Source organism: Crocodylus siamensis, chromosome 5 (assembly GCF_052110815.1).
Source record: "Crocodylus siamensis isolate JL-2025a chromosome 5, ASM5211081v1, whole genome shotgun sequence".
In the NCBI taxonomy this organism is placed as follows: domain Eukaryota; kingdom Metazoa; phylum Chordata; order Crocodylia; family Crocodylidae; genus Crocodylus; species Crocodylus siamensis.
Window position 1 is genome coordinate 17,943,909 of NC_143399.1, and position 25,213 is coordinate 17,969,121.

Sequence of the window (25,213 nt, forward strand, 5' to 3'; positions counted from 1 at the left end):
ATATACGTAAACATATCGCTTCATACGTCCCATGTGTATTATAATTAACTACTTAAGTATGCGGGGCGGATAGGCATATATGCATTAGCTAATTACGCATGCTCAGAAAAGCTCTCTAGGTTACCAAAAGTTCAAACCCCCCCCTTCCCCAAGGACACGATCATTAAAAATTGCAATTTCTCTTATCTGCATGAGAAAGCTAAGGAGTATGTGCTTTAGTGTAACAAAGAGATAGTAAATTTGCCAGAAGAAAAGGGAGTGATACCTTAACACAAAGAGCCCTTGGTAGTTTCTCCCCCCCCCACCAGGCACGAAATGCCAGCTGTGTGGTTCTAACAACACTCTATTCATTATACATTTTTAATAATATTTCTATTTTAATAATATTTCTAACATAACTAACCCAGCTGGGGTCTAGGGGGAAGCTGGGCTGGGCCTGTGAGGTGCGGGGGGGCTCCATTTCTACCGTACCCCAGCCCAGCTCCTGTCAAGATACTTGGGGGGGAGGGGAGGGAGCCCTTCCCCCCCATCCGGGCCTGGCCCCGCTCCTCCCAAGACCCCAGCAGGGGTAGCCAGGCCAGGCTCGTGAGGCAGGGGGGCCTCCCTCGTCAAGCTCCAGACACAGCAGCCACAGCTCCTGCTGTCAAGACGCTCACACAGGGAGCAGGGGGAGGGAAGAAGGGGCAGGGAGCGCCTGCTGGCCTCTTGGGAGTGCTGAGCTGAGCCTGTACAGTGGAACTGGCCAAATATCTAAAGGGCAATTACAGAGAGGACAGTGATGAGCTTTTCTCTGATGGGCTTTCCTCAAGCTTCAGCAGAGGAAATTTAGATTAGAGATTAGGACGGCGTAGGCAAAGTGATGGATCTGGCTGGCAGCCGGACTGTTTCCCAGCAGCCCCTGCCTGCATAGCTGGGGCCAGTTGCTATGGAGACCCCAGCAGCAGCTGCACCCTGATAGTGCAAAGCCAGGGTTTCTGGGGAAACTGGCCCCAGCAGCACTGGCAGGGCACGCGGCAGGATGCAGAGCTGCTCTGGAGCCTGGCTGGGATCTTGCGGCGGTGACAGTATGGTCTAGACCCAGGGCAGAGCCCCAATCTGCAGCCTGCGTGCCCTGGTTCTGGGCCATGCCGTGAGATCCCAGCCAGGCTCCAGAGCAGCTCCCTACCCTGCTGCATGCCCTGTCAGCAGGGGTGGTGCTAGGGAGGGGTTGGGGGGGGCTATACCCACCCCAAAATTCTCCATAGCCCCCCATAGCCACCCCTCCCAGCAGGGTCAGCACTGCTGCGGCTGCCTGTCCTACACAGGCAGCGGCAGCTAAGCCCACCCTGCTGCCGCCCACAACACAGCTCCCACTTCAGCCCTTCCGCAGGCAAGAGGCTGGTGCTGCTGCTGCACTGCTGGGCCTGGTCTCCATGGAAACCCCAGCCCCGGCTATCACAGCATGGCTGCTGCGGGGGTCTCCATGGAAACCGACCCCAGCCATGCAGGCAGGGGCTGCTGGGAAATGCAGTCCAGTGCTGGTCAGATCCGGCGTGTGGGCCAGACTTTCCTGCCACTGCTCTGGGCTAAGTCACTTGGGCAGGGGTTGCTGTAACATTGTTAGTGGCATGTTCTAGCCTTTTGCATGCATGAGGCTAGTTATTGCAACTTAGAAAAGTTTCTGGCTGTTTTTCAATTTCAGATCAGAGAATGGGACATGCATGCAAGGACCAAGCCATGCACAGAGTACACACTGGAGCCAAATACGGAGTATGAATTTCAAGTTAGATGCCGAATAATTCGTGCCAGAAGCAACTGGAGTGCATGGAGTGTGCCCTTTATTTATCTAACCCCAGAAGCAGGTGAGTTTACACTCAGGCTTGCAGGAGTATTTCTTGACCTCCCACTGTTATACAGCACTCATTTATTTTTAAGTCTCAGAAGTAAGATCACACCCTTGTTTAGGGCAGTTCCTAAAGACAGTAGAAAAGGTAAAGGCTTCCAGCCATTTCGCCACTGAAACATGTAGAATCAATTGCACCCTCAGCTATAACGCACTGCTGACCCAGGAGGGAGCAGTAAACAGATTCTCTGACTAGTGCTTGCCATTGGCTTGTAGGGGGGCTAACCAGCTTAGTCTTACCTAGACGTAGCCAATAGACTATAGTTGCTTGAGGCCATAGTGCAAGGAGTGAGAGCAGCAGTTGGACTGGGTGCTGCTGCACGTAATCACTAGGTAGGAAGGCTGTGTGCCGAAGGATGTGCTGAAGGGGAGCTGAAAATGTTCTTTACATTGTCTTGTACTTTCGTCCCCCCTTGTACCTCAGAGCATAAACCAGGAGAGTAGCAGCACAACTTTTAAGGCAGGCTGAGGTGTGGCCTCCTTTTTAACATGTGCCATTTCAAATTGTACATGCAAACGAGAGATGCTGTCTGAGACATTCATGTTCTTTGTACAAACTGTGTCCAATCATACACAAAGTCAATAGAGGCAGCCTATCCAACAGTTCAAGCATGGCAGCTTCAGTCATGGTTTCAGGACTATGTTCATGGCTCAGACAAACCCTTGAAACCACTCTGTCCCAGTTCACATATTGGTAAGATGCAATGCTGCCCGTCACTGCAAAAATCTTCACACTGATAAGAATGCAGAACAGTAGCACTAAAATCCACTTTGTTCTACAATCTATAGTATGATCTGGAGTTTCATCTTTAAAATCAGCAAGTACAGGATCGACCCCCCCTTTTAGTCACGGAGGAGCATTAGCAGTTGGCCCTCATCCCTGCCCAAATACACTGGGTTACCCTTAAATCTTAGCCTCCTGGGAGTAGCATTTCTAGGCATGATACAGCAGCACCATCTAAAGACCAATTCAGAGCACAACAAACAGAAGCCTTTCCACTGACTAAGCTTAGCTTTAGAGCAGGCCATTTACTGCTGGATATAGTTTTTAAACCTACCATTAGTACTTAGATCCTGAGAAGAAATATAAACCCCAGGAGAATTCAGTTTCAAGAAAGGGAACAGTTCATTTATATGCTTAGTTTGCCTCATGTTTAGAAGTACCGGGCTATTTCTGGGCATATTAATAGCACATATTTTTTCACAATCAATTTCCCCAGATTCTTGTGCACTCTTGGACTATGGAACAGCCATTTATGAACTGTGCTGTTATTCAGAGTGACACATGCCTCTGGATAAGACACAAGTGAAATCTACAATTCTGCAAACACTTGTACATGCAAGTCATCTTATACATGCAGTTAATCTAGTCAGTGCTTGCAAAATGCTTTCCAGATGAAAGGTAGAAGGCACAATTCATGAAAGTTGTGCAGATATGTTATTCACAAAGCTATTATAAAGCCAGCCAAGTTGGATTTTTTTCCAAGTCTCACTAAATCATGAACCCTGTACATTAAGTGTTCTATTCTTCTTATGTTTAAAAAAGAGATCACTCAATAATCAACCCATATAAACCCACAGACTGATGAGGGAGTAGTACTTTTAGCATATCATAGCAAGAACTGATCTAAACCTTGAACTCTGTTGGAGACCTCTGCTGGCAGATTCAGATTATAACATCCATGGCCAGGAAGTTGCCAGTTGATTGATCTTCACATCATAGAAGAGATTTATTACTGGCCATTATCAGAACAGACTTCTCATTCTTCTCAGAACTGTCCTGATTTCAGCCCCAAACAGTAGATTGACTCTCTAATTTAAAGAGTTTTGTAGCTATCAAATAAAATCCATAGTTTGGGAGGTGCTGGACACTGGGTGAAAGCCTGATACTGCTGAAATCAATGGATATCTTGGAATTGTTTTCAGTGCAGTATTTCACCTACTAACCTACTGATGGCTGCTTAGTTTGAATCACGGTTTTAGATACTCTGTTCCAATTATACAGGCACAGACTTATTTTTTTCATCAAGAACTTTATTAGATGCTTGATATAACTAAAGCAGAGATGCAACTTAAGAAGAACTCAAAGAAATCTGGATCTTTATAGACCCTAGGTTCATTCTAAGCAAGAGATGTGAAATATTGTGGTATGTACCTGGAGTTTATGGGGACTCTTTCCTCCAGAGAATAAAGGCATACAGGAGAATTGAAAGACATTAATATGAAGCTCCCTCTTCCCCCAAAATTAGAATGCCAGATGAGCTATACTCCATCCCACCACTTTGTGCACATGCTTATTTCATTTAATTCACTGACAGAGGGCCTAGCACAGACCTTCTAGGTGGCACACATAAAATCAGACCTCAAGCTATCTGGTGAAAAGCCACTCTTCAGGCACACAAATGTAGTTCAGAAAAAATCCCAATGATTCTCCTGGCAAACTTGGGAAGGAAAGAGAAGGGAGTTAAAAGGTGTGAAAATACCCAACTCCAACAATCAGTTATAGATAGGATTTGTGTTGTGCCTTGAAGACAGCCATTGAGAGACGGGGGAAAGTGGGAACATATGGTGTCTGTACACATCACAGGATTTAATCTTCATTAAATTAAATAGTTCTATAAAATTTAAACTTATTTTGGTATATCACATCAGTGTTTGCACACACTAGGTTTTTAAACAAATTAAGCCTGGTCCTCAGCCAGCACCTCAGCCAGCACCTCAAAAGAGGAGGTCGGTCCCATGCTGCTCCTTTCCCAGCCTGGGACTCCCCACCCCGTGCCCTACCATGCAGTTGTGGGAGCAGTAAGCTTGCACATAGCATAAGAAAAAAAAAAACCAGAAGCAATTCAAAAGCAGCAGCAATTCAAAGGGGTGAACTACAAAAAAGTCCTAACACCATCTAGTGGACAAAGAAGCTCATTACATGTCTTTGAGTGCCTTTGTGTTTGCATGTGATGAATGCAGGGATGCCATGCTTTCATTTGCAGTGAGCCAAACTAAACTACATCCAAGGAGTTTTAGTTTAATGCACCAGAAAGACTTTTAAAGCATCTGGAAAACCTGCGCATGCAAACAGTCATGCCATTGCAGCAAGCAAGGGCAAAAAACTTGGCATGTGCAAACACCCATAAAAATCAAGAGCGAAGGTGACCAAACTTATTAACTCAGGGACCAGTAATAGGTGTAGATGCAGCAGCATAAGGCTATGCACAGGTGGTAAACCCTGTCTATGGCTGTGGGTCTATACTCAGGTGGTTAGCCCATCCTGAGCTTGGTGTTGCCATGGTGACACTGTTTCTAGTACCTGAGCTATATAGTTTCAAGTGTGCTTGGGGCAAAGTTTCCTGTGGTAGGGAGCACTGTATAGCAGGAGCCTTTGGTAAAAAATGGCTTGATTCATGACCTTGTCCCAACTAAATCTAGACAGCATAGGCTTATTGTAACTGCCAGCCTGTGAAGGAGAGACAGTGATCTACAGATCTGGCTTATGAAAGGATTATAAAATTAGTAGCAGAGTAGTCAGTAAAATACAAGAGCTGTTTCCTTTGACATTGTGGCAAACCTTTATGGCAACAGGTCTCTGGTGCCAGGTAATTTCTTCCTTGCTGTCTTAAGAAATTACACTAACCCTGCTCAGTTGTACTTAATTATTAGAAATGCACAGCTGCTATGATACACTGTCCTGAGAACTCCCCCAAGGGGGCAGTTGTCATTATGAAGCTGAATGAAGTCATGTAGCAAACCGTATCTGTGCTTTGTTAATTCAAATACTGATGGCAAAATCTTGTATTCCATTAATGTACTTTGAATGCAGCCCCTGCTGATGTAGCTGTGGATGTGTGGAGACTAGTGAATCCAGTATATGCAAATGGGAGCAGAGAAGTGACAGTCTTGATAAAGGTAATGCCATTTTCCTTCATAAGTCACCTGACATTAGAGTGTCTGAGAATAAGGCACACAGGGATCACCTTCACCATCCGCCGTAAAGCTGGCAAGTCAGTCAGCAACACAGAAGTCCTTGACTTCAGAAAAGCCGACTTTGACAAGCTCAAGAGGCTAGTCGGTCAGGCCCTCAGGGACCATGACCCCAGGGAGATGGGAGTTCAAGAAGAGTGGTTGCTCCTCAAGGGAGTGATCCTCAGTGCACAAGCTAAATCTATTCCAACACGGAGGAAAGGCAGCAAGAAGGCACAGCAGCCCCCCTGGCTCTCCAGAGACCTAGTGGACCTACTGTGGCTAAAAAGGAAAGCCTACAAAGGATGGAGGACGGGATTCACTTCCAAGGAGGATTACTCCGCACTGGTCCGGTCCTGCAGGGACCAAACCAGGAAAGCCAAGGCTGCAACTGAACTCCAACTAGCTTCAGGCATCAAGGATAACAAAAAGTCCTTTTTCAGATATGTGGGGAGCCGGAGAAAAAACAAGGGCAATGTTGGACCCCTGCTAAACCAGACGGGGCAACTGACAACTGACACCCAGGAAAAAGCCAACCTATTAAATAGGTACTTTGCGTCAGTCTTTCATCAGTCACACGGGATGCCCATGCCTGCTATGGGACAGGGAAATCTGGGTGAGGGGGATCCCCTACCCTCCATCAATGCTGACCTCGTGAAGGAACACCTTGAGAAGCTGGATACCTTCAAGTCAGCTGGCCCTGACAACTTGCACCCCAGGGTACTCAAGGAGCTGGCGAGCGTCATAGCCCAGCCCCTGGCATGGGTCTTTGAAAACTCCTGGCGCTCTGGTGTAATGCCCGAAGACTGGAAGAAGGCCAATGTGGTGCCGATCTTCAAGAAAGGGAGGAGAGTGGATCCGGCTAACTACAGGCCCATTAGCCTGACTTCTATCCTGGGGAAGATCTTAGAAAAGTTTATTAAGGAGGCCATCCTTGAGGGACTGGCCCAGGCTAACATCCTAAGGGACAGCCAGCACGGGTTTGTTGCGGGTAGGTCTTGTTTGACCAATCTCATTTCCTTCTATGACCAGGTGACCTATCACCTGGACAAGGGAGAAGAGATTGATGTCATATATCTTGACTTCAAAAAAGCTTTTGATCTGGTATCCCATGATCACCCCTTGGCCAAACTGGCCAGTTGTGGCCTTGGCTCCACCACGATCCGCTGGCTGGGAAATTGGCTTCGTGGTCGGACCCAGAGGGTTCTAATTGATGGCAGTCACTCATCATGGTGCCCGGTGACCAGTGGGGTCCCTCAAGGCTCTGTCCTGGGACCCATACTGTTCAACATCTTCATTAACGATGTGGACATTGGAGTCAGGAGTGGACTGGCCAAGTTCGCCGATGACACCAAACTTTGGGGCAAAGCATCCATGCCAGAAGATAGGCGGGTGATCCAGGCTGACCTGGACAAGCTCAGCAAATGGGCAGACGAGAACCTGATGATGTTTAACACCGAAAAATCCAAGGTTCTCCACCTTGGGAGGAAAAACCTGCAGCACCCTTATAGGCTTGGCAGTGCTACGTTGGTTAGCACTACAGAAGAAAGAGACTTGGGGGTCATCATTGACCACAAGATGAACATGAGCCTCCAATGCGATGCTGCGGCTAGTAAAGCGACCAAAATGCTGGCGTGCATCCATAGATGCTTCTCGAGCAAATCCCGGGACATCATTCTCCCCTTGTACTCGGCCTTGGTGAGGCCGCAGCTGGAGTACTGCGTCCAGTTTTGGGCTCCACAATTCAAAAAGGATGTGGAGAAGCTTGAGAGAGTCCAGAGGAGAGCCACGCGCATGATCAGAGGTCAGGAAAACAGATCTTACAATGACAGGCTGAGAGCCATGGGGCTCTTTAGCCTGGAAAAGTGCAGGCTCAGGGGTGATCTGATGGCCACCTATAAGTTTATCAGGGTGACCACCAGGATCTGGGGGGACGTCTGTTCACCAGAGTGCCCCAAGGGATGATGAGGTCGAATGGTCACAAACTCCTGCAAGACCGTTTCAGGCTGGACATCAGGAAGAATTTCTTTACTGTCCGAGCCCCCAAGGTCTGGAACAGTCTGCCAGCGGAGGTGGTTCAAGCACCTACACTGAACACCTTCAAGAGTAAATTGGATGCTTATCTTGCTGGGATCCTATGACCCCAGCTGACTTCCTGCCCTTTGGGCAGGGGGCTGGACTCGATGATCTCCCGAGGTCCCTTCCAGCCCTAATGTCTATGAAATCTATGAAATTTGGGTAGGTCTAGAAAGCAGAAGATGTGCTGCATGTGCTCTGTATTCTACAAGATTAAGTTTATTTAAGGAAAGAATGAGGTTGTAGATGAGGAGAGATTTGCTTAATGTTAAGGAAAAATTTGTCTGTGTCTGTGCTTTCAGAGAAATTATTCAGGGACATTCTTCAGGCTAAGTAGGTGACTTTTCAGACATTTCTCAATTAATAATTCTGTTGGCTCTGTCACAATTTCCCTAGGAATTCTGTGAATGTGTTTCATTGAAATGAAGAAAGTAATCCCCCCCAGCAGCAATCACATCCTACTTCTGTAAGAGCATTTACTTTCATTGTTTTTAGCCTCTTGTTCCAAAAGATGCCAGAGGAAGAATTCTAGGATACACAGTGTACTACAAGCACCAGGGAGAAAGGTTTAACTTATGTAACACATCAGAAACCAAATGCAAAGTCCTGGTATCTGCTGAGGTGCATACTCTCCATGTGACGGCATACAATTCAAAGGGGAGTTCAAAACCAGCCAATATCACTGCTGATTATCAAGGTAAGATTATCAATTTAGCATCTGTAGCTTTCACTGAAAACATCTTCTCCAGATCTCTCTAAAGCAGGAAAATACCTTTGTGAAATTCTGCTTCCATCACTTCTTTTTATAAAGGGTGCCTACAGAAGTTTGGGACCTGCTCTAACTCATGGCACTTTACAGAAAGTGCCATGAGTTAGGGCCCACCCTTCCAACCCAAGAGATGTTTGTGTTGGGGGAGAGGGTGCAGTAGCTTGCCTGTGCCAGCCCTAGCCAGCAGGTGGGGCTGCTCCAGCAGCCTCCAGAGAGGCCTGGCTGGGGGTGGGGAGGGGAGGAAGGGAGCCCCCCCCCTCACCTCTTGGGCTTGGCCCAGCTCCCCCCAATATTGCAGCTAGGGTAGCTGGGGGGCGGGGAGGGGGGATTGGCAAGGGGGTTCCATTCCACCCTGCCCCCAGCTCTGGTCATTCAAAGCAGCTCTCAGCTATGTGCTGGCTTCTCCCTCCCCTTTTCCACTGATAGTCTTGCAAAATGGGAAAAATTAACCCTGAAGGGAACACAAGTTCCCTAAGGTGCTCTGCTTTAAAGTGCCTTCAGGTAATACCTCATTTAACCAGGGTTAATTTTCCATGCAATTAGCCATTTAAAAAGTGCTCTGCAGCTGTGCAGGTGTGTTAAGTGACAGCTGTGGAGTGCTTTCATGGGCCTGATCACACAAAAAATGCAACTTTTATAAGCACCCAAAGTGAGCTCTCTAGAAGATTCAGGACTGTGTGCAGCCACTTATTTTAAGTGGTTGTTTCTGAAAGTTTCAAAAACAGGTTTAAAAAAATAAGCTTTACTTTGACAGCACTAACTAGCATGAGCTGATGTAGCTGTGCTACTTAGTCATTCTCAGAACATGGGCATTTTGTATTTGTGCTCGAAGCCTTTGTGAAAATAGCCCTTTCCTTTTCCAATAAAGGGAGAGTCTCACTGTAAACTCCAGCCAATTAAAAAGAAAGGAATAAAAGATCGTTTCAGGATTTACGCCTGCATCTCACCCCTCACGTCAAAGGCTGTGGTTTTCCACAACCGCTTTTTCCTATTTTCTGAAGTATTTTCTTTCACTCAGAACCCAGGGAAAGTCCCACACAAACAGGAAGGGAAGGGCTGATAGTGAAAATGACTAAACAGAAACTGCACAAAGTAAATAAAGTGGAAAAACAACATTTGCCCTTGGTCTTCTACAGTTATAAGAATTGTAGCTGTTTCTTGTAACAGTAACAGATACCGTTTTTAGACAGAAAAGGCATAACAAAGTACACAAATACTCCAGATCTGAAATGTCTCTCTGTATGCTCAGGCTCAGTTCATAAACTGGTGCAGAGCACAGGCAGTTTCTTAGTATGGAAGGGATCTTTTAAAGTCTTCCAGTTGTTGAAGGATTAAGGTCAAACCATCTCTTTCCTTTGTTTGCAGCTTTCCCATCCCCTACCAACATGCAGATTAAATATGAGAATCAAAGTGGGGTCACTGTTAAATGGAAGCCTCCTGGACCCAGGGAGAGGTCAGTCCTGTGGTTCATAGTGGAATGGACTTCTGCATTTCAACAAAACCAGCTACAGAATTTCCACTGGAAGAAAGTCCAAAACCAGGGCACAACTACATATATAGAGGGTAAGATATGGTAATAGGTTTTACATTACCTACTTTCCCTAGCACATGGGAAGATATGTAGAAGCCCTTGTAGCTCAGATGACAACAGACTACACAAAAAGAGAAAGTATATTTAAATTAAGGCCCTGTCTCTCATACTTGCCTGTTAAGGTACAACCAGGGCAGAGGAGAGCAAGTGGATATTTATAGCTAATAAGCAGTAGGGAAGAGAGGCATCTGTATATTTAGCTACAAGGAGTGGGAGAGTAGGAGAGAAGGTTGTAATATATAATGCAGCAATTGTTTTCTGTGCTAACTGCAGGTGCTCTTCTTTCCTGTATAAGAGGACAAAACATGTAGTCCTTACTCAGACAAAATTCCCACTGAACCCATGAGTCCAACAGAGTCCAAAATGCATCCCATTATGTTAATACAGGGTTTCTAGCCCACTTATTTTATTGCCATATGCTTATTGGTAGGGCTGTGCAATGCTTTGGTAGCTAATTCAATTTGGAGGAGATTCGGCTTGATTTGGGGGTTGGATCTCCAAATCGGAATTGAATTGGGAGACCTCTTAAAAGGTTCAAATCTAATCAGAAGCCTCTGAATCAATTTGGAAGCCTCTGAATTGATTTGGAGATGTGGGCAGTCCCCACTCACTGCCACAGGGAGCTGGACCCGGGCTCTGTGCCAGTAAGTAGGAGGCAGGGGGCTGGAGGAGGGGGGAGGGAATCATGGAGGGACCCTATCCCTCACTGGCTCCTTTAGGCCCCCCCAAGTGCCCCGATTCCCTGCCCACTCCCCCAGTGCCCCCAGCCCCGCCCCCACATGACTGTCCCACCTGGGCCCAGCCTCCCAGCACATCAAAAAAAAAAAGCCCTGCACTCACCAGCCATGGCAGCAGCAATTGGGGCCTCTGGGGGCTTGTGGCAGAGACCCCCCCCATGCAGCACAGGGCAGCGGGGATCACCCATCCCGGCCTGGCACCCGCCCAGCAGCTGTCACATTGTGCAGGTGCAGCGCAGCTTGGCAGGGCGCTATGCATTGTCTCAGAGCTGGAGCAGCTTCAACAATCACCTGGAGCCCTGCAGTGCTCAGCCCAAGTGGCCCCAGCTCCAGGACAGTGCCGAGCCATGCTGCACCATGCACTGCGACAGCTGCTGTGCAGGTGCCCCCTGCTGCCCCATGTTGCATGGAGGGTGGCTCTGCCACAAGCCCCCAGAGGCCCTAATCACTGCTGCTGCAACCAGTGAGCGTGAGGCTTTTTTTTTTGCTTTTTTTTTTAATTGTTTGGAGGCTGGGGTTGGGCGGGGCAGCCATTGTGGGGAGCTGTGGGAGCAGGCTGGGGGTGGGGCCCCAGTCACCACCACCATGTCCCCACCACCAACACTGCCACTGCCTGTTAGATTCAGAGGAGATGTGGCCTGATTCAGCCATCAAATCTCTGAATCTGAATCAGCCTAATTGTATCAGGACAGTAATTCAAAGAGGATAGCATGGAGAGGGTCCAGAGGAGGGCCACTCGTATGATCGGGGACAACAGGGCAGGCCCTATGAGGACAGGCTGCAGGACCTGTTCAGCCTCCAAAAGAGAAGGCTGAGGGGGGATCTAGTGGCCTGTTATAAACTAGTCAGGGGGGATCAGCAGGCATTGGGGAAGTCACTGTTTCCCCGAGCACCGCCAGGAGTGACCAGGAATAATGGTCACAAGCTGGCAGAGGGTAGGTTTAGGTTAGATATCAGGAGGCACTATTTCACAGTCAGGGCGGCTAGGGTCTGCAACCAGCTTCCAAGAGAAGTGGTGCTGGCCTCTACCCTGGGGGTCTTTAAGAGGAGGTTAGATGAACATCTTGCTGGGGTCATTTGACCCCAGTATTCTTTCCTGCCATGGCGGGGGGTCGGACTAGATGATCTGCTCAGGTCCCTTCCGACCCTAGAAACTATGAAACTATGAAACCGAATCATAGATTCATAGATTCATAGATGCTAGGGTCAGAAGGGACCTCAACAGATCATTGATTCTGACCCTTGCCTAGGCAGGAAAGAGTGCTGGGGTCAGATGACCCCAGCCAGATGCCTATGCAGTCTTCTCTTAAAGACCCCCAAGGTAGGGGGAGTACCACCTCCCTTGGAAGCCCATTCCAAATTTTGGCCACCCTTACCGTGAAGAAGTTTTTCCTGATATCCAGCCTAAATCTGCTCTCTGTCAGGTTGTAACTATTGTTCCTTGTTACCCAAAGAGGTGCCCTGGCATCTCCGATCCCTTTCTGCGTCCCCCTAATGAATTTGTAGGCGGTCACAAGATCACTCTTGCGGACGCTGAAGAGGTCCAGGTCCCTCCATCTCTCCTCACGGGGCTTGTCCGGTAAATCCCTAACCATATGAGTGGCCCTCCTCTGGACCCTCTTGAGTCTATCAACATCCTTCTTGAAGTAGGGTGCCCAAAACTGGATGCAGTACTCCAACTGCGGTCTGACCAATGCCTCATAGAGGGGAAGTATCACCTCCTTGGTTGTATTTGTCACGCATCTGCTGATGCGTGATAAAGTATGGTTAGCTTTGCTGGTGATTTCATCACACTAATGACTCATGTTCATCTTGGAATCCACTATGACCCTGATGAAGATATTGTAGAGTACAGGTCCAAGGACTAAACCCTTTGGAACCCCACAACCCACATCTTTCCAGGTCAATACCGACCCCTCTACTACCACTCTCTGGGTGCAACCTCTTAGCCAATTTGCCACCCACCAGACTGTGTAAATATCTGTCACAGCCTCTTAACTTATTTATGAGAATGGGATGAGATACCATATCAAAGACCTTACTAAAATCCAAGAAAACGACATCCACCTCTACTCCTGCATCTAAGCATTTTGTGACCCTGTCATTAAATGAAACCAGATTAGTCGGGCATGATCTACCTGCTACGAATCCACACTGGTTTCCCTGCTGCATTATTTTTCCCACTGGACTCCCACAAATATGATCCTACATAATCTTTTCAAAGACCTTTCCAAGGATGGAGGTGAGACTGACTGTCCTATAATTGCTCAGATCCTCCTTCCTCCCCTTCTTGAAAATAGGGACCACACTGGCCCTTTTCCAGTCCTCCGGGACCTGACCCAAGTGCCACGAGTGCTCAAACAGCCATGCCAGTGGGTCTGCTATGACACCGACCAATGATGCAGCTCATCCAGGCCTGCTGACTTGAACACATCCAGTCAATTCAAGTGACTCTGCACCAAGTCAGAATTGACAGTTGGTGGGCTGATGTCCCTCTGATGTCCATCTAAGAACCCATCAGGAGACTTATCTTGAGCCCTATTCAGGAACACTGAGGCAAAAAACTCATTGAATAGCTCAGCCTGGTCCCCCCTACCAGTCTGTCTGTCACTAATTGCCCCTTCTTGTTCCACCCTACCAGTCATCTTACCCACCCTATGGCGTATGGTGAATTCGATTGATTGGTGGTCACTATCCCCAACGTGACCATTAATCTGCAGCTTCCCTACCAGGCCCTCCCCCGTAGCCAACACCAAGTCCAGTAAGGCATTCCCCCTAGTGGGACCGTATACCTCCTGCATTAGATGAAGGTCCTGCATGCAGGTTAAGAACCTATGTGAACAGTTGGATTTGTCTGACTGCTCCTCCCAGCAGATGTCAGGGTAGTTTAGGTCCCGCATGACAAGCATGTCCCTAGACCGAACAGCCTCTGAGAGCTGCCTCAAGAATTCCAAGTCTAGCTTTTCCTCTGCTAAGTCTGTAGCAGACCTCCACCACCAAGTCCCTTTCCTCTCAACCTCCACGTATCCTAACCGCCAATGCCTCAACTTTCTCCCCCTCTGATCCCATTTTAATTAGGGTAGATGTATAATGCTGCTTTACATAGAGAGCAGCCCTGCCCCCTTTCCTCCCTACTCTGTCCATTCTGTACAACCTGTAGCCCTCAATGTGTACTGCCCAGTCATGGGTAGAGTCCCACCAGGTTTCTGTTAGCCTGACTAAATCAAAGTTGTTATCTGCAAGCAGAAGTGTGAGTTCTTCCTGCTTGTTCCTCATGCTCCTAGCATTAGTATAGAGGCACTTGAGCCCTCCAAATGGTGCCTTGGGTGCCCTCCTCCCCACTTCTGATGCCCAAAGGGCCCCTTGGTACATACCTGGGGTATACTGCTGCATGTCTCACAGTAGGTTCTAGACTCTCTCCATCTCCTGCTTCCTTGTCCCCCGTTGTACTTAGTTTAAAGCCTGACATAGGAGGTCAGCCAACCTGTAAGAAAAGACACTCTTTTGCGGAGAGATGAATCCCATCGTGTCCCAGGAGGTCCCTTGCACAGAAGTGCAGATCGTGGTCCAGGAAGCCAAAACCCACACAATGGCACCAACTCCGGAGCCGTGGATTGCCTTCTCTGACACAGGTTACGTGATGCCTACTGCGACCGCTGACCAAGAGGATTGATGAAAAGACCACCTGTGCCTCTGTCTTCCTAAGCCTGGTCCCCAGAGCCCTGTAGTCACTCATGATATGGTCTGGACTACTTCAGGCCACATCATGTGTTCACACATGGATGAGGACCATGGGATAGTTATTGGAGGGCCAGATGAGGTCAGGAATTCTCGCCATGGTGTCCCTGATCCGGGCTCCAGGAAGGCAGCAGACCTTGTGTACCATGGGATCCGGACGACAGATGGGTCCCGCTGTTCTTCTCAGCAAGGAGTCGCCCACAATGATGACGCAGCGTCTCTTCTTCTGCTTACCTGGCCAGCTCTCAGCTCACTCAGTGATGGTGGCAGGCCCCTCCAGTGCACTTTCCCCCACTGCACACTCCTCCAGTGCAGCCAGGGCCTAATATTTGTTCCCCAACTGCACCAGGGGAGCTGTTTCTGTGGCAAGAGGTCTGGCCCCTGAGGTTACCATCCTCCATTCACCAGCATCTGCTACAGGGCGTTCCCCCGCAGCTTCTCTGCCGAACTGAATCACCGTCCCTCTGAATCGGCCAAATCCAAAGCCGACTCAGATACTTGGTGCTTCGCACAGGCCTACTTACTGGTACTTGTATATCCTGAGAGAGGAAGATTTTTTGTGATGTCTTGTATTGAATCAATTGTATAGCTAGGAAAACTGTTGGACAAGCTTTCTGGTATCAAGCCCACTTCTTCAGATTCCTGAAGGCTTCTCCAACAGCCTCTCCCTGCTAATACAGTTGGTCCAATAAAAGGTATCACAAAAAATCCTTCTCTCATACGCTTCCTGGCCCAGCACTGCTACAACAACACTCCAGTCCTACTATTTCTAGATCCCCCTAACTCAATTGACCATGCCTTTTCACACCTGAATTTGTTTGGGTGAACTGCGCTCAGTGGAACTCCCTTCAGAGCAGTGTAGTGACCTTGTGTCCTACATAGCTTTAGGTGACCATATGAATTTGAAACAAGATCCTGTAATGCTATAGAAGGAAATCACAGAATTATAGAAGAGACCTCAAGAGACTGTCTAGGGAGGAGCCTGAGCCTGCACTTATCTCCTCACACCTGCTTATTTCCTAACACCTTGCCTCACCCTTCAAAAGATCTGGCAGTACCCTGGTTGAAAATCACTGGTCTACACTGCCAGTGGAGTTGTGATTCAACACATGCAGACATACTCAAGCTAGCTTTAAATCTAGCCAGTTTGAATGCCAATAGTAGCATCACTGTGGTGGTGCAGGCTATAGTCGAAGAGGAAGTACCCAGCATCCTGACTGGCCTTGCTCAACCTGTGTGAAGTCCATGCTACTGCAGCTTTATTGCTAACAATACCCTCCCAAAAAAATTCCAGTGCAGTGGAGGGGAACATTTTCTGAGCAACTATCATGAAATAACCTGTCCAAAGACAGAGTGAATTATTGTGAGTGCTGGAATTAGAATTTAGAAGTCCCTTGTTTCCCAGTGCTCTCTTATATTTGACCACCCGCTCTTTCCATTTCTCTTCAGTATCCCACTAGAAGTTTCTGCAGCTTTAACTGCAGTTTGCATATAAAGTTTTAAATAAACCCACACTTCTTTCCAGCAGACATTGCAGCTGGAAGACACTATAATGTTTCAGTGTATGCAGTGTATCAGGATGGGATAAGCCAACCGTGTTCTGTCCAAACCTATCTGGACGATTTAGGTAAGCACACTCTTGTGGTGAAGTCACTGTTTGCTGTGATGGAAGTAACACTCATTGTTCAGTTTTGTGGCAAATATTGTTTTCCCCCAAGTCTTTCAATGAATTTGCAGTTTACTAGAGTTACTAGATATTGCCAACTATATCTAAAACTCATATCCCATGAAACACAAAAAATAAATTAAAAAGAAAACTTCCTATGGACACCTTGACTTTGATCTTCTGAAGGCCCATGCATCTCTCGTAGGATGGCTGCATGACTGGTAGCATTGTTTTGACCTCTGTTCTGCTTGGGAGACAGATGTGCAGAATTCAGTAAGATGTTCTGCTCATTTGGTCCTTGGACAAACTCCCTGTTGAAATGACACTTCAGGACAAGATGGGCACAGCTACCTAAGATGTTTACTGTGGAGTAGACTAATTAACTCCCAGCTCAACATGCTGCAGTCCCAGGCACACATATAAACATGGCACTGGGGAGCAATAAAGACGGGTGCAATAAACACCAAAGTGTAGACACACCCAGTAATTGTAAATGAGGGATCTCTAAAGAGTCAGAAGACCTCAAAGAGAACACAGTCATCACCTTCCTTCACAACTCCTCTAGAAGGATGACTTCCTATTTATTTTTGGACTTGTATAATCTATAATGATTACCCAGCCTAAATATAATCTAGTGTTTAGACAAATGGAGAAACATTTTGGAAGCAATCATACTTCCACTGCAAGATTTCTCCAGGCGTGAACCTAGTGTATGTTTCCTTCTTGTTCATAGATGGAAAAAAGGACAATATTTGGAATTTTTCTAATGCTACCAGATACTTTTTCATACTGCTCTGAATACAATTTCTGACTAATTAAGTTTAAAATTTATGTAGCCTTTTGCAATTCACAAACACTTTCATGCATAAATTAGGAAGGAGTGCATGTATGTGACACAATCAGAAAATCATAGAAAATTTGGACTGGAAGGGAATTTCTTTAACAAATTCTGCATACACTCATCCCAAGACATACTGACTAGCCATGATTTTTCTCAGGGAAAACAACTTTCTTTTACACTAACCAAGCACAACTTCAATATTCAAGTCATTTTATCTCTGGAGTTTCTATTTTGTCCCCTATTAGCAACAGAAGAGATTCCTATAGAAACTTTCAAGTCTATGTATAAATCATTGTGTTCCATCTATTCCATAGGAAAAAAGTATTAATATAAATCAGGACAAATATATAATCTTGAGTTCTCAACAAGGCACTGTCCTACAGTGATGCTGAATATAGAGCATTATCCATAAAACCATGTTAATAGATTTATAGGATTTTCAGTCCAGAAAAACCCTTTAGGAGTATCTAGTCTGACCTTGGGTTACATGTGCCATAGGGTATCTTCTAGTAATAATCATCTGGTTAAAACAAAGAATGGCTTGTAGAAAAGCATCATGCAGAAAGACATTTTCCTTTGTAAAAAAAAGAGGGTTCAGCATTAGAAAGTCCATACATTATTTTAAAAGGATGTTGAGATTTATTACAAAAGATGAGGAAAACTAAATAAACAAAATGGTAACAGTGTGGCAAATAGCTCTGAAAATGTATTTGAAATGTTCCAAAACAATTAGCATGGCCAAATGGGCTTGTATTCACTAGACAGAGAGCAAAATCCTTCTACTTGGTGCCATAATCTGAATCTCTTCTCCACATTCCAGCTGCATAGATTTATTGAATCTATCTGCAATGTGTTTATAACTTTAAATTGCATAAGTTAAAACAAGTATGTGGTAGTCACAAAAACAATACATCATTATCAGGCTGCTAAATTCTTCACTTGCTTGAAGAATATTTTTCAAAGAGCGTATCCGCTTATACAGTCATTTCAGTTTGAGCTGAAAAAATATAGGTGATTGTGGAGAGCTAAAACCATCAGCCATCTGGAAGATGGGATGGAGTGCACCCTCAGTAAGTCTGAGGATTACATCAAGCTGGGGGGAGTAGTAGATATGCTTAGAGGGTAGAGAAAGATAGATAAATTGGAGGACTGGACCAAAAGAAATCTTATGAAGTTCAATATGAAGGAGAAGTGCAAAGTCTTGCACTTAGGACAGAACAATCCCATGCAGTAGTAGAGGCTGGGGACTGACTGGCTAAGCAGCAGCTCTGCAGAAGAGGACCCAGGGGGCTACAGTGGACAATAAGCTGCATGAGCCAACAGTGTGCTCTTCTTGCAAAGAAGGATAACAGCATACCAGGCTATATTTAGGCTTGGCAGAATTTGATTTTTTTTATGGCTAAAATCAGTGTTTATTTTTAAGCATATTTTGTGATTTTTACTGGTTGAAATGTTCAGGGTTGTGCAAAATTAGGGGTCGTTTTTGATTTTTATTCATATAGCATGCATGCATACACATGCATGCAGGTGCAGTGGCTGCTGCAGCAACTGGGGGCCGTGCCAATAAGGCTGTTTCAGGGGGAGCGGGGGAGAAGAGGCTGAATTGGCAGAAGGGGCTGGAGGGGTAGGGCTGGTAGTGTCCATGAGCCAGTGCTACCAGCCCCTCACTCTGCCCAGGTCCCAGCTGGGGCAGGGACCAAATTCCCATGGAGGCCAGCTTGACCTGGCCTCCACAGGAGTTTGGCCCCCTCCCCAATTACACAGGAGCAGGCTGGGCTGGGCCAGGCTCCATGGGAATTTGGCCCCTGCTCCAATCACATAGGGGCCAGGCCAGGCTGGGCTCCATGGAAGTTTGGCCCCTGAGTGACTGGGGCAGGAGCCAAGTTCCCATAGAGCCCAGCCCAGTCTGGCTCAGCCCCTGTGTGATAGGGGCAAGAGCCAAACTCCTGTGAAGGCTGGTCCAGGCTTTCCAGGAGTTTGGCCCCTGCCCTGGCTGGGCAGAACGGGTGGCCAGTGGCACTGGGCTCCCCCCTGCTATCAGTCCTGCCCCTCCAAGCCTGCTCCCAGCGCAGCCTTACCAGCATGGCCCCCAACTCCTACAGCAGATGCTGTGTATGTGTGTGGGGTGGGGGGCCGGGGGGTGTAGTGCACAGCACTCCCTGTCCTGGATTTCTTTACCTTTGTCCTGGATTTTATACACACACACACACACACACACACACACACACACACACATTTGTGTGTGTGTGTGTGTGTGTGTGTGTGTGTGTGTATCTTTTTGTAAACTTCAGCATAAATATTTTTCTGTTGGTCTGTGAGTGTCATGTGAAATTGATGTTTATCAATAAAGCTTGAATCCTTCAAGCCTAGCTATATTAGTAGGAACGCTGCCAGAAGATGAAGGGAAGTGATTATTCCATTCAATTCAGCACTGGTGAGGCCACATGTGGAGTACTGTGTTCAGTTTTGGACCCCCATTACAGCAAGGATGTGGGCAAATAGGAGAGAATCCAGTGGAGGGCAACAAAAGTGGTTCGGGGGCTGCAGACATGACTTCTGAGATGAGGCTGAGGGAACTGGGCTTATTAAGTTTGGAGAAGAGAGGACCGAGGAGGAATTTAATAACAGTTTTCAACTATTGAAGAGGAGTTTCAAAGGGGATGAAGCTGCACTGTTCTTAGGGGTAGCAGATGACAGATGAAACAATGGTCTCAAGATGCAGCAAGGGAAGTGTAGGTTAGATATCAGAAAAAACTCTCACTAGGAGGGTAGTAAAGCACTGGAACAGGCTACCCAGAGAATTTGAGGAATCTCCATCCTTAGAGGTTTTGCCTCGGCTGGGATGATCTAGCCTTGGCTGGGATGATCTAGTTGGGGATGGTCCTACGCTGAGCAGGCAGTTGGGCTGACTGTCCCTTCCAGTCCTAATTTTCTATTATTTTACGATTGTGTCACTCACATGCACCCCTTACTAATTTATGCATGAAAGTGTTGGCTACATAAATTTTAACCTTAATTAGTCAGAAACTACAATTTTTGCACTTTCACTGTGTGAAATTACAGGCAGTCCTTGGACTTACAACACAATTGGTTCCTGAAAACCAAGTCTTAAGTCGAAACATTGCAACTCAGAACCAATTTTCTCATAAGAAACAGTGTTATAAATGGGGGATTGGTTCCTGAACCAGGGCCTGATACCCAATTTTCACTAAAAATACCCCAGACCGTTGTACTTGATCAATTATAGAGGAGTAATATAGCTACATTAATGTATTTTTTTTGTAAATAGCAATCATATTGATTTGGAAGGAATTCTTTGAGGTGATTTTGCTGGACTTTTTGAAGGGCTCTTGGCTGGAGTGTTCTTGGGAGTCTTGGCTGCAGGTTTTTCTGGAGTCTTGTCTGCTTTCTTAAAGAAAGTGTCCAAGGAAGTTTGGACAGATGTTCTCCAGGGAGATGGGCAACACAGCGAACTTGCTGGCTGGTGTGGCTTCACATTGGATCAAGTGTTGTAAGATCAAAACCGATGTCAGAAAGTTGAAACAGGGTGTCAATTTATAAACGTTGTAAGTGCAAACCATTGTAACTCAAAACGTTGTAAGTCGAGGACTGCCTGTATAAGGTCGTGTCATAAATATGGTTGTGCCAGACTAGATATTCCAAATGGTTGCTTCTAGTTGAAAAAGGAGATTTATGAACATTCATACCAGAAGGCTTCATTTGCTATTTTTATTAATCATTCATTATTCTCTAATTTAAAAAATCACTTATCCAATCAAGGACCTGTAACAATACCATACGATATGGGGGCCTAATCACACACACCATGAATCACAGGGTCAAAGAGTCCAGCTGAATGAACTTCTTTGGTAAAAATCACTTTTCATAAGCTCATCAATCAATGTTTATATGAATAAATATTCTTAGAAATGAGGATTAAATTGTGAACAGAAGAAATGGACAAATTAAACAATAAATTATTTGAAGTAAAAGATTGTAACCATCTCTAACATCCACTGGGCAAGTATGTAGTTATATGTTGAACCACATGATGGCAGCATTCTATGAAGACTATAGCAATTTTTTCAGAACCCGCTAAAATTGGCTGACTATATTTTACTTTAATGATCACTACATTTCTCAGTCTGCACCCTCATTTTTTCCAAATAATTCCCAAATATTTACAGCATATATACTGAGAAATCATCATACAATACAATGGTGAATCACTCTTAAAGAAATAATTTCATACAATGGGCCTTTCTCCTTATAACAAACTGCAGTATATAATGAAGTGAATGCCATGCCCTTAACTGAAATAGAACCTATGTCTACAGAAACAATCATTCTCTCAGATAATGCTTATGAACATTGCAAAGGTTATCTTCAGACAAATGCCATTAGTATTTGGACTGCAGCTGTAGTGGAATCAGAGTAAATCATACCATGCACCGAATGCACTGTAACTCTGCAGTAGTGACTCATTTGTTAAATTAGTCTTAAATATTTCAGTAGAACTTGGAAGTCAGATATATGATGTGTAGTCAATAAATGTTGTATTCATACTTATCATTAACAGAGTTATCAGTTCTTGAAATCCAGGCTAATTATAGCACGTTCATTTGCAAACAGACAGCAGAATTATTCCCTCATAAAAATACTGCATTTTTTCTATAGTGATGGCTTAATGGCCCAAGTCTTACAGTTTCTAATACTTAAAACAATGTTTTCTTTGAATATGGTTTTATGGCATTTTGTCTTTGAAAATATTGTAAGCTTGCAGGATTTTAGAATTGTAATGTTTTTTATTTAGCAATATGGAACTTCATAGACTTCATAGATTTCATAGACATTAGGGCTGGAAGGGACCTCGGAAGATCATCGAGTCCAGCGCCCCCACCCAAAGGGCAGGAAGTCAGCTGGGGTCATAGGATCCCAGCAAGATAAGCATCCAATTTACTCTTGAAGGTGTTCAGTGTAGGTGCTTGAACCACCCCTGACAGCAGGCTGTTCCAGACACTGGGGACTCGGACAGTAAAGAAATTCTTTCTTACGTCCAGCCTGAAACGGTCTCGCAGTAGTTTATAACTGTTCAACCTCGTCATCTCTTTGGGCGCTCTGGTGAACAAAGGTTCCCCCAGATCCTGGTGGTCACCCCTGATAAACTTACAGGGGGCCATCAGATCACCCCTGAGCCTGTGATTTTCCAGGCTAAAGAGCCCCATGGCTCTCAGCCTGTCATCGTAAGGTGTGTTTTCCTGACCTCTGATGATGCGCATGGCTCTTCTCTGGACTCTTTCAAGCTTCTCCACATCCTTTTTGAATTGTGGAGCCCAAAACTGGATGCAGTACTCCAGCTGCAGCCTCACCAAGGCCGAGTACAAGGGGAGAATGACATCCCGGGATTTACTTGAGAAGCATCTATGGATGCAAGCCAGCGTTTTGGTGGCTTTAGTAGCCGCAGTATTGCATTATGTGCTCATGTTCATCTTGTGGTCAATGATGACCCCCAAGTCTCTTTCCATAGCGCTAGCCAGCATAGCACTGCCGAGCCTATAAGGGTGCCATGGGTTTTTCTTCCCAAGGTGGAGAACCTTGCATTTTTCGGTGTTAAACACCATCAGGTTCTCATCCACCCATCTGCTGAGCCTGTCCAGGTCAGCCTGGATCACCCGCCTGTCTTCTGGCGTGGATGCTTTGCCCCAAAGTTTGGTGTCATCGGCAAACTTGGCCAGTCCACTCCTGACTCCAATGTCCACATCATTAATGAGGATGTTGAACAATATGGGTCCAAGGACAGAGCCTTGGGGGACCCCACTGGTCACAGGGCACCACGATGAGTGACTGCCATCAATTACAACCCTCTGGGTCTGACCACAGAGCCAATTTCCCAGCCAGCAGATCGTGGTGGACCCAAGGCCACAGTTGGCTAGTTTCCCCAAGACGTGATCGTGGGATACCAGATCGAAGGCTTTTTTGAAGTTAAGATATATGACATCAATCCCTTCTCCCTTGTCCAGGTGATAGGTCACCTGGTCAAAGAAGGAAATGAGGTTAGTCAAGCAAGACCTACCCGCAACAAACCCATGCTGGCTGTCCCTCAGGATGTTGACGTCAGCCAGTCCATTAAGGATGGCTTCTTTAATAAACTTTTCTAAGATCTTCCCCAGGATAGAAGTCAGGCTAATGGGCCTATAGTTAGCCAGATCCACTTTCCTCCCTTTCTTGAAGCTAGGCACCACATTAGCCTTCTTCCAGTCTTTGGGCACTACACGAGAGCGCCAGGAGTTTTCGAACATCCGTGCCAGGGGCTGGGCTATGACGCTTACCAGCTCCTTGAGTATCCTGGGGTGCAGATTGTCAGGGCTGGCTGACATGAAGGTATCCAGCTTCTCAAGATGTTCCTTCACGAGGTCAGCATTAATGGAAGGCAAGAGATCTCCCCCACCCAGACCTCCCTGTCCTGTAGCGGGCATGGGCATCCCGTGTGACTGATGAAAGACTGACGCAAAGTACCTATTTAATAGGTTGGCTTTTTCCTGGGTGTCAGTTGTCAGTTGCCCCGTCTGGTTCAGCAGGGGTCCAATGTTGTCCTTGCTTTTCCTCCAGCTCCCCACATATCTGAAAAAGGACTTTTTATTGTCCTTGATGCTCGAAGCTAGTTGGAGTTCAGTTGCAGCTTTGGCTTTCCTGGTTTGCTCCCTGCAGGACCGGACCAGTGCAGAATAATCCTTCTTGGAGATGAATCCCGTCCTCCATCTTTTGTAGGCTTTTCTTTTTAGCCTTAGGAGGTCTGCTAGGTCCGTGGAGAGCCAGGGGGGCTGCTGTGCCCTCTTGCTGCCTTTCCTTCGAGATGGAATAGACTTAGCTTATGCATTGAGGATCACTCCCTTGAGGAGCAACCACTGTTCTTGAACTCCCCTCTCCCTGGGGTCATGGTCCCTGAGGGCCTGACTGACAAGCTTCCTGAGCTTGTCAAAGTTGGCTTTTCTGAAGTCAAGGACTTCTGTGTTGCTGACTGACTTGCCAGCTTTACAGCAGATGGGGAAGGTGATCAGCTCGTGGTCGCTGTCACCCAGCTTCCCATTGACCACTAGGTCATCAATTAGGTCATCCCCTGTAGCCAGTACCAGGTCAAGCAGTGCTTTGCCTCTCATTGGCCCATAGACTTCTTGAGTTAGGATAAGTTATGTCAGTTCAAACCTTATATTATTTTTATTTAAATGTGTATTAATCTTTTTAAAAATTATATAAATTGAAAATGTAATCTCACCTGCAAAGTGAAGTAGCAATCTTGGCAGTTCTGGTATGCAAGTCCCAGTCTTTGAACATGCAGTTTGAACTTAACTGTGAAAACAGAATAGGGGCAATACAGCACAACTTTGAAAATTAAAGGAAGAGGGTTTTGTTGAATCATTAAAGGCATTATCACTTAGTTAAGGCAAATGAAAATATCTAGGATGCTGCAATAATAAAAAACAGAAAGAAAACAAAGCTAATATTTCAGTCAGTAAAGTTGTGTTTCCAAATGACAGCTACCCATGATTTTTCAGTCCCTCTGCCTCCAGCCAGTCAAAAGAAGGATACTGAAAGCAAGGTACTGGAAAACGCTGTCATGGTTATAGCACCCCACTTCGCAGGGTCTGGGCTGCATGGAGTAATTGCATCTCTACAGTAATATGCATCTCTCTGTAAGATTTTTGAGATATCGAGTGAATGAGGTTTTTAAAGATGAGATCTCTGGTCTTGGCAGTCCTTGGGGAATCAAGGAGTGCCAGAATGAAATAGCCCTGACAAGTTTCTCACACAGCTGAATGTGCAATAGCATTAAAATGTACCTGTCGTCATTTTAAAATGATGAAGAGAAGCTCTTCTCAAAGATCTCCAGGATGTTTAGCAGTCAGCATAGATCAGAGATATCTCAGTGAACCACAGAGATGGGAGGAAACAAGAGGCAGA

General features: G+C 46.1%; 1 protein-coding gene across 1 annotated transcript in view; it reads left to right on the forward strand.

Moving 5' to 3' along the window:
• IL23R (interleukin 23 receptor) overlaps window positions 1-25,213 on the forward strand; it is a 42,905-nt gene that overhangs the window by 10,604 nt on the left and 7,088 nt on the right. The window contains exons 6-10 of the mRNA XM_090048598.1: window positions 1,682-1,841; window positions 5,697-5,782; window positions 8,408-8,609; window positions 10,047-10,244; window positions 16,276-16,374. Coding sequence (XP_089904724.1) covers window positions 1,682-1,841; window positions 5,697-5,782; window positions 8,408-8,609; window positions 10,047-10,244; window positions 16,276-16,374 — 745 coding nt within the window. The remainder of the gene's footprint in view (window positions 1-1,681; window positions 1,842-5,696; window positions 5,783-8,407; window positions 8,610-10,046; window positions 10,245-16,275; window positions 16,375-25,213) is intronic.